Source organism: Suncus etruscus, chromosome 12 (assembly GCF_024139225.1).
Source record: "Suncus etruscus isolate mSunEtr1 chromosome 12, mSunEtr1.pri.cur, whole genome shotgun sequence".
Taxonomy (NCBI): domain Eukaryota; kingdom Metazoa; phylum Chordata; class Mammalia; order Eulipotyphla; family Soricidae; genus Suncus; species Suncus etruscus.
In genome coordinates this window covers 46,286,462-46,300,765 of record NC_064859.1, presented here as the reverse complement: position 1 = coordinate 46,300,765, position 14,304 = coordinate 46,286,462, and the positions used below count along the sequence as shown (strand labels likewise).

At 36.7% G+C, this 14,304-nt stretch overlaps 1 protein-coding gene and 1 pseudogene across 2 annotated transcripts; both read right to left on the bottom strand.

Annotated features, from left to right (window-relative positions):
• The window catches only part of LOC126024534 (small integral membrane protein 8-like), a 1,114,930-nt pseudogene that overhangs the window by 365,678 nt on the left and 734,948 nt on the right, over positions 1–14,304 (bottom strand).
• On the bottom strand, positions 8,825–10,560 carry LOC126024520 (lithostathine-like). 2 transcript variants are annotated; one of them, XM_049784955.1, is made up of 5 exons: positions 10,485–10,560; positions 9,831–9,949; positions 9,525–9,662; positions 9,166–9,292; positions 8,825–8,892 (listed from the first exon to the last, which is right to left on the bottom strand). In XM_049784955.1, exons 1-5 carry the CDS (start codon positions 10,558–10,560, stop codon positions 8,825–8,827), a joined length of 528 nt encoding a protein of 175 aa, XP_049640912.1. The 2 variants fall into 2 exon arrangements, with proteins under 2 accessions (XP_049640912.1, XP_049640913.1); XM_049784956.1 differs by lacking the exon at positions 9,525–9,662.

Here is a 14,304-nt window from a genome sequence, read left to right as displayed (position 1 = left end):
GCTAAGAATAGACTTGGTGCTGTGGAAGATGAGATATATAACAATTCCATACAGCAGGAGAGATTTGAAAAAAAACTTAAAGCAAATGAGCAGACAATGGAAAAATTAGTCAAAGAATGGGAACAGATGAAAATAGAAGTCTATGATAAGATCAACAGAAACAACTTAAGAATCATTGGAGTCCCAGAGACCCAGGAAGAAAATTCCCAGGAAGAATCAATGGTCAAGAACATCATTAAAGAGAAACTTCCAGAGCTAAAGAATATAGGTGATCAAATCCTGCATGCTCGAAGAGTACCAACTAAAAGAGACCCCCCAAAAAACACCCCAAGACACATCCTAGTCACAGTGACAAATCCCACAGATAGAGACAGAATTCTGAAAACTGCAAGATCAAAAGGGGAAATTACATTCAAGCAAGCATCCTTGAGATTTACAGCAGACCTGTCACCAGAAACACTCAATGACAGAAAGCAGTGGTGGGATATTGTGACAAGACTGAATGAAATGAATGCTTCACCCAGAATACTATACCCAGCAAAACACACTTTCCGGTTTGATGGAAGAATACATGGTTTCACAGACAAAAAGCAGCTTAGAAACTTTACAGACACAAAACCAGTCTTAAAAGAAAAACTGAAAGACCTAATTTAAGACAAGACTACCCAAAAGACACACCAAATTTCAATATAAAGATGGCATTAAATACCAGGACAATTCTTTCTCTCAAAGTCAATGGACTAAATGCACCAGTAAGGAGACACAGAGTGGCTAAATGGATCAAAAAACTCAATCCAATCTTCTGCTGCCTACAAGAAACGCACCTGAATAGTCAGAACAAACGTAGACTCAAAATAAAAGGCTGGAGAAAACAACAAAAAACAAAAACAGCAAAAAGCAAACAACACCCATATAAAAGCAGGAGTGGCCATACTAATATCAGATAATGCAAACTTTATACTCAGGAAGGTTGTAAGGGACAAAGATGGACATTTTATATTAATCAAGGGGTATGTAGAGCAGGAAGAAATAACTCTCCTAAACATATATGCACCGAATGAGGGGCCAGCAAAATATTTAATACAACTGTTGACAAATCTGAAAAATAATACCAATAACAACACAATAATTGTGGGGGACCTCAACACGGCTTTGTCAACACTGGATAGGTCAACCAGACTGAAACCCAACAAGAATATACTAGACCTGAGGAGAGAAATGGAAGAAAGAGGCCTAGTGGATATATATAGGACACTCCATCCCCAGAAACCTGGATACACATTCTTCTCCAGTGTACATGGGACATTCTCCAGGATAGACTACATGCTGGCACATAAAACATACCTCCATAATATCAAGAGGATAGAAATTTTGCAGACTACCTTTGCTGACCACAAGGCTCTGAAATTATTTGTGAATTCCAAAGGGACTCAGAAGAAAAACTTTAACACCTGGAAGTTAAACAGCCTCATACTCAATAATCAGTGGGTCCGAGATGAAATCAAGGAGGAAATCAAAAGGTTCCTGGAAACAAATGACAATAAAGACACAAACTATCAGAACTTATGGGACACAGCAAAAGCAGTACTGAGAGGAAAATTTATAGCTTTGCAAGCACACATCAGGAAGGAAGAAGGAGCTTACCTGAGTAGCTTAATGACACAGCTAATAGAACTAGAAAGTGCTCAACAAAAGAACCCAAAAATAGGAAGACAGAAGGAAATAACAAAGCTGAGAGCAGAAATCAATGAAGTGGAAACCCAAAAAAAAATCCGAAAAATCAACGAAAGCAGAAGTTGGTTCCTTGAAAAAATAAACAAGATTGATAGACCACTGGCAAACCTAACAAAGAAAGAGAGAGAGAGAAACTTGATAACTCGTATTAGGAATGAAAAAGGAGAGATCACTACTGATATGACAGAGATTCAAAGGGTAATCAGAAACTACTTTGAGAAACTCTATGCCACTAAAAATGAGAACCTAGAAGAAATGGATAAATTCTTGGACTCTTATAATCTTCCACGGTTGAAGGAAGAGGATGTAGCATATCTAAACACCCCCATCACCATTGATGAAATTAAAATGGTAATCAAATGTCTGCCAAAAAACAAAAGCCCAGGCCCAGATGGATTCACTAATGAATTCTTTCAAACTTTCCAAGAGGAACTACTACCAATACTGCCAAGACTCTTTCATGAAATTGAACAAATGGAAACACTTCCAAATAGCTTTTATGAAGCCAACATCACCTTGATACCTAAACCAGACAGAGATGCTACAAAAAAAAGAAAATTACAGACCAATATCTCTGATGAATGCCGATGCAAAGATCCTCAACAAAATCCTGGCAAATAGGATTCAATGCCTCATTAAGAAGATCATCCACTATGATCAAGTAGGTTTCATCCCAGGAATGCAAGGATGGTTTAACATCCATAAATCTATCAACATCATACACAACATCAATAACAAGAAAAATAAAAACCACATGATCATATTAATAGATGCAGAGAAAGCATTTGATAAGGTCCAACACCCATTCTTGATCAAAACTCTCAGCAAAATGGGAATGGAAGGAACCTTTCTCAATCTAGTTGAAGCCATCTACCACAAGCCAATGGCAAATATTATCCTCAACGGAGAAAAACTAAAAGCGTTCACTCTATATTCTGGTACAAGACAAGGCTGTCCTCTCTCACCACTCCTATTCACCATAGCACTGGAAGTATTTGCTATAGTGATTAGGCAAGAAAAAGATATCAAGGGAATCCAGATAGGAAAGGAAGAAGTCAAGCTCTCACTGTTTGCAGATGACATGATACTCTACTTAGAAAACCCTAAAGACTCTACCAAAAAGCTTCTAGAAACAATAGACTCATATAGCAAGGTGGCAGGCTACAAAATTAACACACAAAAATCAATGGCCTTTCTATACACCAATACTAATAATGAAGAAATGGACATTAAGAAAACAACCCCATTCACAATAGTGCCACACAAACTCAAATATCTTGGAATCAACTTGACTAAAAATGTGAAGGACCTATACAAAGAAAACTATAAAACTCTGCTCCATGAAATAAGAGAGGACACGCAGAAATGGAAACGCATACCCTGCTCATGGATTGGCAGGATTGACATCATCAAAATTGCCATACTCCCCAAGGCATTATACAGATTTAATGCTATCCCTCTAAAGATACCCATGACATTCTTCAAAGAAGTGGATCAGGCACTTTTAAAATTCATTTGGAACAATAAACACCCTCGAATAGCTAAAGCAATCATTGGGAAAAAGAATATGGGAGGAATTACTGTCCCCAACTTTAAACTGTACTACAAAGCAATAGTTATCAAAACAGCATGGTATTGGAATAAGGACAGGCCCTCAGATCAGTGGAATAGGCTTGAATACTCAGAAAATGTTCCCCAGACATACAATCAACTAATTTTTGATAAAGGAGCAGGAAACTCTAAATGGAGCAGGGAAAGCCCCTTCAACAAGTGGTGTTGGCACAATTGGATAGCCACTTGCAAAACATTGAATTTAGACCCCCAGCTATCATCATGTATGAAGGTAAAATCCAAATGGATTAAAGACCTCAATATCAGCCCCAAAACCATAAGATATATAGAACAGCACATAGCCAAGACACTCCAGGACATTACAGGCATCTTCAAGGAGGAAACTGTACTCTCTAAGCAAGTGAAAGCAGAGATTAACAGATGGGAATATATTAAGCTGAGAAGCTTCTGCACCTCAAGGAAAATAGTGCCCAGGATACAAGAGCCACCCACTGAGTGGGAGAAACTATTCACCCAATAGCCATCATATAAGGGGCTAATCTCCAAAATATACAAGGCACTGACAGAACTTTACAAGAAAAAAACATCTAATTCCATCAAAAATTGGGGAGAAAAATGAACAGACACTTTGACAAAGAAATACAAATGGTCAAAAGACACATGAAAAAGTGCTCCACATCACTAATCATCAGGGAGATAAAATCAAAACAATGATGAGATACCACCTCACACCACAGAGAATGGCACACATCACAAAGAATGAGAACAAACAGTGTTGGCAGGGATGTGGAGAGAAAGGAACTCTTATCCACTGCTGGTGGGAATGCCATCTAGTTCAACCTTTATGGAAAGCGATATGGAGATTCCTCCAAAAACTGGAAATCGAGCTCCCATACAATCCAGCTATACCACTCCTAGGAATATACCCTAGGAACACAAAAATACAATACAAAAACCCCTTCCTTACACCGATATTCATTGCAGCACTATTTACCATAGCAAGACTCTGGAAACAACCAAGATGCCCTTCAACAGATGAATGGCTAAAGAAACTGTGGTACATATACACAATGGAATATTATGCAGCTGTCAGGAGAGATGAAGTCATGAAATTTTCCTATACATGGATGTACATGGAATCTATTATGCTGAGTGAAGTAAGTCAGAGAGAGAGAAAAACGCAGAATGGTCTCACTCATCTCTGGGTTTTAAGAAAAATGAAAGACATTCTTGCAATAATGATTTCCAGACACAAAAGAGAAAAGAGTTGGAAGTTCCAGCTCACCACAGGAAGCTCACCACAAAGAGTGATGAGTTTAATTAGAGAGATAACTACATTTTGAACTTTCCTTATAATGAGAATGTATGAGGAAAATGGAGAGCCTGTTTAGAGTACAGACAGGGGTCGGGTGGGGAGGAGGGAGACTTGGGACATTGGTGATGGGAATGTTGCACTGGTGATGGGGGGGTGTTCTTTACATGATTCAAACCCAAAAACAATCATGTATATAATCAAGGTGTTTAAATTAAAAAAAAAAGAAAGAAAAAATACAGTACGTATTTAGAGGAAATAAGAAAGGCAAGGCAATAGGAAACAGACTGGAGAAGTTTTCTAAAGAATATAATAAAGTGAGATCTCCCCCTTTCACACTTTCATTCTCCCATTGTTCCCATGAGTGCAATAAAGAATGCTCAAAATATCCCTACATCTTTCTGTGCTTCAGTTTCTCCACAGTGGACTGAAGTTTTATGTTAGATTTTGACCTGGGCATATCCACTGGCCCTGTGAATTTATGAACCTTTTCCCTTTAAGTCTCTATCCTCAAACTTTAGTCTTAAAACTTTTCCAGTTTCAAAAGTACCTTTGAGTGCCACCCACATCCCTATTATCATTGGGTGTACAAAAAAAAAAAAAAAAAAAAAAGAGAACCTGGAATAAATGAATAAATTCTTGATCACTTACACAATCTTCCATGGTTGAATCAGGATGATCTAACCTATCTAAACAGACCCATCTCTATTGAGGAAATTTAAATGATAATCATAAGTCTTTCCAAAAACAAAAGCCAATGTCCAGATGGGTTCACTAGCAAATTCTTTCAAATCTTTCAAGAGGAACTACTACCGGGGTCCGGAGCAGTGGCACAAGGGATAAGGCATCTGCTTTGTCCGTGATAGCCTAGGATGGACTGTGGTTCAATCCCCAGCGTCTCATATGGTCCCCCAAGTCAGGAGCGATCTCTGAGCACATAGCCAGGAGTAACCCCACACAGTAATTTGTATAATTGTTTTTCATCCTTTTACTCTGAGCCTGTGTTTATCCTGTACTTTTAAGTGTGTTTCCTGCAGGCAGCAGATGTCTGGATTTTGATTCCTGATCCAACCCACTACTCTGTGCATTTTGATGGGATAGTTTTGACCATTGACATTCAAGGAAACTATTGACAGAAAGGGCTGTTTGTCAATATATTGTATGTGATTGTTTTTGATTCAATTGGAAATTAGTTTGTGTAATTGCTCTTTGAGTAGTTAATTTAGGGTCAATTTGATTGGTGAGAATATTGTGAGTTTTTTTTTTTATCCTTCCTCCCATGTAAATGTGAGTTTAGTTTGTGTAATTGCTCTTTGAGTAGTTAATTTAGGGTCGATTTGATTGGTGAGAATATTGTGAGTTTTTTTTTTTATCCTTCCTCCCATGTAAATGTGAGTTTTGCTAAGTAGTTGACCCTAAGCTAAAAGTTTCTTTCATTCAATACTGTGAATATGTCATTCCATGCTCTTCTTGATTGGATTGTTTCAAATGGGAGAGCTAGTTTAATTCTTGCGTTCTTTCCTTTCTACTTGAGCTTTTTCTTCTCCCTTATTGCTTTAAATAGTTCTTCTCTGTCTTTGTTTTTTGCTATTTTTTCTTACGAAATTTATTGTTGTTGTTATGTGATGGTCTATATAATTTGATACTCTTTTTGCCTCTTGGATTTGTACCTCTTTATCCAGGGGGTGGGAAATTTCTCTGGTACTATCTCCCTCATTACTTCTTTATTATTTTCCCCTCTCCTTTCTGATATTTCCATACTTTGGAGATTATTTCTTTTATCTTTGTTCATTAAGTACCTTACATTTTCTTCCAATGTTTTGTCTATTTTTACTTTTTTTATTTCTTTATCACTGCTGGCTTCTAATTTGTCTAATTTGTTTATGTGATTCTCCACCTATATAATTCTACTACTATGTCTTACTAACATGTTTTTAGTTCTGTCAGTTCCATTTGTATGAATTTTATCATCTTCTAAAAGAGTTTTTTCTTTGAATTGGTTGAATTATTTATCTATAGGTTTCTTAATTTTGCTGACAAGAGACTTCTTGATTTCTTTTAATAAAATATTAAATGTTGATTTTATGTCCTCATCTATAAGGCTTTATAAATGATTTTGGTAAAATTTGAAAATTTGCCAGAATTTCCCTTCATATCTTCAATGATAGGTGACTTTCTTAGCTCCTCCATTATTTTTTTTTTATTTTTGCATTTAGTGGTTTGGAATGCTGGAGTTTCAGGGTGTTTAAGAAAGTGGTCTATTGAACTCTTTGTATAAACTTTGACTAGACGTATGTCTGCTTTAGAGGTTAATTTTCTAAACAAACAAGGTTTTCTAAGTATGATAAAAGTATTGCAGACTAGTTCATTGGTTCATTCATCTGGGTTTTGAGCTGCATATTTTCTTTATTTCTCTTAATTTTATTTTTGTGGATTCTCTCATCTTCTGTAAATGTTTTTCTTTGAGTTACTTGAGTTATTTTTCTATAGATTTCTTAATTTCACAGGCTAGTGATTCATTGATTTTGATTTCCAAGACATTCATTGATAATTTTAGGTCTTCATCTATTGGGCCTGTTCATTTTGGTGGACTTGGAAACTTGTTAGTATTTCTCCCCATATTTCCAACTGCTAGTGTCTTTCTTAGTTTACCCATATTTCTTCCTTAATATACTCATATTTCAGCTGCTAGTATATTCCTTAGTTTACCCATATTGCATTTGATGGTTTTGAATGCTGAAGTTTTTGGATGTTTAATAAAGGGGTCTGCTGAACTGATTGTATTGTAAATGATTAGAGGTATATCTGATTTTGAGTTTGTTTTTCCTAGCCAAGTGAGCTTATCCAAGTATGATAGAGGTATTACAAACTACTTTATGGTTTTGCTGTTCTGTTTTTTTGTGATGTAGATTAATATGGGAAATGACTGTTAGGTCTGGTCTGTCTAGACATATATGGTATAAGTTAAAATGTCTATATGTGGACACGTCAGCACCGTCTAGGGATGGGATGGGTTTGTAGAGCTACATGTGATAGATCCAATCTGCCTGAATACTATAGAAGTGATAGATCCAATCTGCCTGGAACTATATGATAGAAATTGAAATGTCTTTCATGTGGTTTGGGAAAAGAAGGTTGGTGAAATTGAAGTTTCCCTATTCCTGCACACACATAGACCTGAAAGACCATAGGAGTCCAATGATCAGGACTTACAGCAAAACCCTGAAGGAGGCTAGGGAAGGCTCTGTAGACATCTCTAGTTGGTTTTGATGGGAGGGACCCAATAACTTTGATTATTAACAGAAATGTCATACAAGAATGATGTAGAAATCAGAAAATGCATAATTATAGATTTCAACAAAGAGTTTTTTTTCTTCTTTATTTGAACATCTTGATTACATAAATGATTGTGATTAGGTTTCAGTCATGTAAAGAACACCCCTCTTCACCAGTGCAACATTCCCACCACCAATGTCCCAAATTTCCCTCCATCCCACCCCACCCCCACCTGTACTCCAGACAGGCTTTCCAGTTTCCTCATTTATTCACTTGATTATGGTAGTTCTCTGTGTAGTTATTTCTATAGCTGTACTCACCACTCTTTGTGGTGAGCTTCATGGAGTGAGCTGGCGTTCCAGCCCTCCTCTCATTGTCTCTGAGGATTATTACAAAAATGACTTTTATAATACAGTTTTGTTTACTGATTTCATTTTACATTTCAAAGTGTAATTACAGAGTAAAGCACAACCAAAGCAGGTATGACAGGTAATGATTTGGGGAATTTTGTCCTCCAGATTAGTCTATGTAGGTGCTATGTCAATAATGCTTTGCACAACATAGCCAATTTCTCTGCGTACAGCATTAAGTTTACATGAATAATATCAAGAGTCACATGATAACCATGTAGGTGAGTATTCCAAATCCTCATAACTACACAAAATTAAAAGTAAATTTACTTTCAAAAGTAAGTTTTCCTGAGTCTTATATTGATTATAAAAATAAATTACAAGTTCAGAGAAATGGAAAAAAATTATTTTTATGTCTGAAATAAGTAATAGAATCTATACAATAAGAAAAAACTATGATATATAGTATGCAGTAGATATAAGAATAAATATTCAGAACTGAAAGTAAGGAATGATATTTTTCCAAGGAAGAATCTTCAGACATTGTTCTTTCCATTCAGCTGATGAATAATAATCTGGCTTATTCTTTGAACTTGCAGATATAGGGTAACTCCTTTCTACAGTCAAAATCTCTCCATTTTTCATAATCTGGAAAATAGAAGAAATGTATAAGTATGACTGATAGAAATACTTGATACTTTACTAAGACTAAAAGAGGCATCCAGATGAGTGCAAATCTCACTCTCATCTACAAAAGTTACCTGCTCCTAGGGAATGACATTTAAGAAAGAGAAAAAAGAGCAGGGAGTGAGGAGCAGCAGAAAATAAGCCTGCATTATCCTCAAATCTAGAATCTTAGGAACTTTAGATGCAGATATTAGATGATGAGAAAGAGAAGACAGTAAACTCAGTCTTTCTTACTTGAAGTTTCTGAGACGCTTGCACAGTGGCCAGAGTCAGGATGAGTTGGGATATCTTTTTCCCAGGCAAGGTAATTCAGTACATCTTTGCTACTCCACTCCCATCCACCTCCATTGGGTTGAAGGCCCTGTAACATAAACAATCAGTGATCAGCTGAATGATGACTATTCACTGAGGAGCTAGAGAAGAGGAAAATCTACAGAAATCAGGCCTTCAGATGGATCAAAATAAACCTCAAACTACTATTTATTTCCATCTAGTCCTAGGTTTACTTAGTCTATAAGAATTAGATAATAAATACAGAATGGCTTGTGTGGTCAAAGCATCAACAAAGTGTCAGTTTTGAGATAGAATCTCACCTCTGTGGGGTCATGGAGTCCAATCCAGATGTTCTCACTTTTAGTCCCTGTGTTCCGGATCATGGAAGACACAAAGTAAGCCTCAGACCCAGTGAGCACTGACACAAGACGTCCTTCTGACCGCTTCTGGCATGCCAACTGTGAGAGAAAGGAAGACATTTGGGAGACCTTCAGGTGACCCTTTGCTTTATTATCAGAGGGAGAAGAGGGAGAATATCATTCTGCCTATCTATGAAACCAAGCAGAAGGTGACCCCCACTTCCATAGTCAATCGACTTCCTCTCTATCCACAACTGCAAAACTCACATCTGCTGCCATCCATGTTTTCGCTGACAAAAACAAAGCATAGCAGTAAGATCCATAGGCCACAGAGCCCTTAGGGCAACTGATTCGTGGAGACAGCAGTTCCTTCAGAAAGTCATCACCTGAAGTAGAAAAATTAAAAATAGTGAAGGGATAAAAATAGCAATGGGATTGGATGATGGGGTAAGGTGCCTATAGTATATAGATGAGACCAGTGGTTGAGGCAGGAAACACCAATTGATGACAACATATTAAGTTTTCCTGAACTGTCTTATATTTCACTAGGATCCAGGCCCACTACATGAAAAATCATGTATTTTAATTTACCCTACTTTTAGATGATGTTCTAACATTTCTTTTGGTCTGGGTTAAGAATTTTTCCATGGGAACACAAATTTTCTCCTTTGCTTTTCTCCTTTGGATATTCCAAATTTGCTGATCAGTGGAGAGGGAGTTCATTGACCAAAGAAGAAAATATGTTCAGTGATCCCTGGAATCCACATCAATGTCTCCACATACTTCTCATAGAACTGAGTAACAATGGGCTAATCTTTGGAATGACATGCAACTCACTAATACCATATGTCCCACAGGTGCCCACCTGTTCTCCTTGATCTAAATGTTCCAGGCACCAGGGTTAGATCTGGAATCACTCACCTTTCACTTGATATTGAAGAATGAAGCAGGAGAGCAGCATCCACACAACACTGGGAATGACCATGGCAGGCTGCATCCTGTCTGATTAGAGGAGACTGACAGGAATGAAAGTATAATCAGAAAGATGGCTAGTAGAGGACTGACTGTTTCATCTATTTCTTTCCTTTGTTTAATTATCATGAATAAGTTCATCTTGCTGACTTCTTTTTTTTTTCAGCCACACCCATTTCATGCTCAGGGTTTACTACTGGCTAAGTGCTCAGAAATTGCCCCTCGCTTGGGGGAACCATCTGAGACGCTGGGGGATCGAACCCTGGTTCTTTCTTAGCTACGGGGGATCGAACCGAGGTCCTTCCTTGGATAGCGCTTGCAAGGCAGACACCTTACCTCTAGCGCCACCTCACTGGCCTCTCTTGCCGACTTCTTTATCCCTCAACAGTGATAGAAATATATTCAATTTTTTTATTTTAATAACTATAACCCTTCCCTCAACACCCTTTTACCTAAGCTTTCTTTTGAGATGCTATTCCCACCTGGATGATCTGACCCACCCATACCTGGGATAGGGCAGGCTGTTTTGAATAAAAAATTAAAAGGTCTGGATGGGGTGAGGTGAGAGGAGAAGCAGCAAAAGGCAGAGAGAAAGAGGAGAGAGAAAGAGAGAGAGAGAAAGAGAGAGAGAGCAAAAATCTTAGCAGAGAAATACATGTAAGGAAAAGGACATGGTGGACAGGGCCATGGAATAAAAGCAAGCTGACTTTAATGAAACTGACTGTTGTTAATTGTTTCTCCTCCATTACCCTGCATCTTCAGACCCACTGGCGGAAGAAGCTAGAGGTGCCCTGCTAGAGGAAGACTCACCCTACATGTGGATCTCTATATAATTTTAGTTTTTAAACCATGCTGCTTTTCAATGTTTCATATTCTCTCAAGAGTGGGATTCTTCTTACCTTCTCCTTAGAAATGTGAGGTGAATCCCTTGCCACAAATATCAACTGCCATAAGTTTCCACTTACCTTTGTAGCTTTGATGTGTGATGATTTATTAAGTCAAGAAGCACCTTTTATAACTAAATTGAGGGTGGGACATTGAAACGAATATCAAGAAAATGACATCATGTGGGTGATAGGAAAGGCTAGACAGGTTTCCAGGAGATTCCTGAAATAGGGAGGAGTCTCTTCCCAGAAAAGGCTGAGAATAATCTCAGGTGTTGCCTTTTCCAGTGGGTGATCAATACCTTCCCAGAAATTTGTACTTTCCAGGCACTTGAATATTTTCTACAAAACTAAAGAGAATGGGGTCCTCTTCTGCACTCTCATTGCTCAATTTGTGATCTTCATATTGTTGTTTTGGATATTGATTTTCTCCCTCACAAAAAGTTTTCTTATAAAATTCTTCCATGAATACATTTGTTTGAGTTGTATCATTAAGCTATAGAGTTACCTCCCAATAAATATCATTTTATATTTTATATTTTATATTGTGTCTTTATTTGATGATACCACCTATTCTTTTAAATATAATAACTAATAATATAATTTAAATACATTTACCAGGTTACATTCTGATACATAATTAAAAATCACTATCATTCATGTTTTATATAAATATTTATAATTCATTCTATGAAAAGGGTATGCTATGAAATAAATATTAATGTTTTTCTCTGGCAAATTTTACCTGAAATAGTTTTGTTGCAGAAAGACTGGTACAGAGCCCTGATTATAAACTTCAGGGATTGGGCCGGGAAGGTGGCGCTAGAGGTAAGGTGTCTGCCTTGCAAGCGCTTCGAACCGCGGTTCGATCCCCCGGTGTCCCATATGGTCCTCCCAAGCCAGGGGCGATTTCTGAGCACATAACCAGGAGTAACCCCTGAGCGTCAAACGGGTGTGGCCCAAAAACCAAAAAAAAAAAATAAATAAACTTTAGGGATATAATAAAAGTTCAGAAGAAATTTTCAATCCAAGTAACTAAATATGTAAAGAATATCTTCAGTTAAGTTTCAATTTCTGAGCTATTTGGAGAAGGAGAAAGTGAGGTACCATCTAGGTGAAGAAAATGAAGACTAACACAGATGGGAAATCGAAGGCCCACACAGAAGAGCATAGAGCCCCTCAGAAAAAAGGAAGCTAAAAAACAATCTAAAGGTTTTGGTAAAAATATGAAATAAATTCTAAGTCTTTGAAACTGTCTGTGACAATACTTAGATTTTTATACATATGGAAAACTTCAGGTGAAGAAAATTTGGAAAAAATTATGTACCACTATCTTTCAAAAATTATTCTTTGTTTTTTCAACTCAGGAGAAGCCTAGATATGTTCTTTTGTGAAAAAATATTCGTCTATGTCTATCCTCTCATAATTCTTTAATAAAATTGCTATTAATAAAAACTAGTTAAGTTAATTTTGTTCCATGTTGAACTTATTTTCAGTGAAGGGAAGGAGAGGGAACTGAAAGATCAATGTCAAGTTTTGAACAAGATTTCCATTTCCTCCAAAGAAGAGTTACTTGATCCAAGATAAGCCCACAATTCTTTAATAATTTGAGTGGTGAGATATGAACCTACATTCAGAACAAAATTCATTGTCACTTGCCTGTCTCTCTAAAATGGTCTTAAAATCCCCATGGTTCTGCAGTCAAAGATTTATTTATGAACAGGTGTAGGAATGAACCTGCCTATATATTCTATACACTGAGGGACAATTTGTTAGTCTACACACACACACACACAGACACACACAATATACAATGTGACTCTAAGGTCACATTGGCCATAGTAAAAATTCTACTCATAATTTCTGGTCCTCAGAAGCCCTGGTTTGCATAAGCATTGCTAAATTATTCCTGCTTCTTCTCCTTACAGCTTACCATAATATTAGAATAAAAATATTGAAACATTACTCCTGGTCCCTTTTCTTACTTTTCTATTTCCTTTCCAAGCTTCAACTTCACCAAAATTCCAAATCATAGGACTTACCTAGTTTAACTTGTTTTTTTAATTCAATTTTATTTAGGTATCATTATAATTAAATATGTATATTCTTATATATTTTCAGAGTAATACAGTGATGAATTCTGATAATTGGCTATTGTATCTAATTTTTTTGATTTTTTAATTTCAGATGTTTTAATTAAATTATGCATAATAACAAAAATTGATTATTATTAAAGAAATAACCAAAGTGAAAAATAAAGAGACATCATAAATAAAAAGTGTCAGTCTATCCCACTTAGTTTTTTGAGAAATGAATGAGTGTGGAAAATTTAAGTTATTGTGTTCCTGGAATGTGTTTTAATGTTATCAGAAAGAAGCAACACTGTGAAAATTCCAGCTTTTCTGGGGGAAGATTCCACTTATTTCAAGAATTGCCTGGGATCCATGCCTAGCCATTCTCAGCATCCTCATGATTCCACTTTGCTTTCTTGCTATAAATTCCAGTGATCCACCCTCAAATCACCTTATAAAAGCCTGGTGTTTCAAACCTAAAAACCATCCCAGTTTCCAGCAAAAATGGTAAGTCAGAGTTGAGTCAAGATGATATTTATAACAAGGGATTTATCTCACTTTCTTGGGGAAAGGTAGAGAAGAATCTCCTTTCAGAGAGAATATTTCAAGAGTACTTTTACAATCTTCAATGATAAAATGACAGACTTATAGTCTAGCTAGACTCTGATTATAGAAACATTTTCAGTCACTGGAGAGGGAAATTGATGGCAGTGAGATCAGTTAATTCCTGAGAATTAGGAAGGGAAATAGACAAATAAAACTTTGGTCTCCTATTTTCACTTGCTAAAACACACGTCCATTTCTGCCTCTAAT

What these genes read in the sequence shown, in the direction of transcription:
- LOC126024520 (XM_049784955.1), bottom strand. Translation starts at nt 10,560, where the DNA reads ATGCAGCCTGCCATGGTCATTCCCAGTGTTGTGTGGATGCTGCTCTCC. An exon ending in TCTTCAATATCAAGTGAAAG is followed by an intron (nt 9,950 to 10,484) that starts GTGAGTGATTCC and finishes TTTCTACTTCAG; the next exon opens with GTGATGACTTTCTGAAGGAA. An exon ending in AAACATGGATGGCAGCAGAT is followed by an intron (nt 9,663 to 9,830) that starts GTGAGTTTTGCA and finishes TTTCTCTCACAG; the next exon opens with TTGGCATGCCAGAAGCGGTC.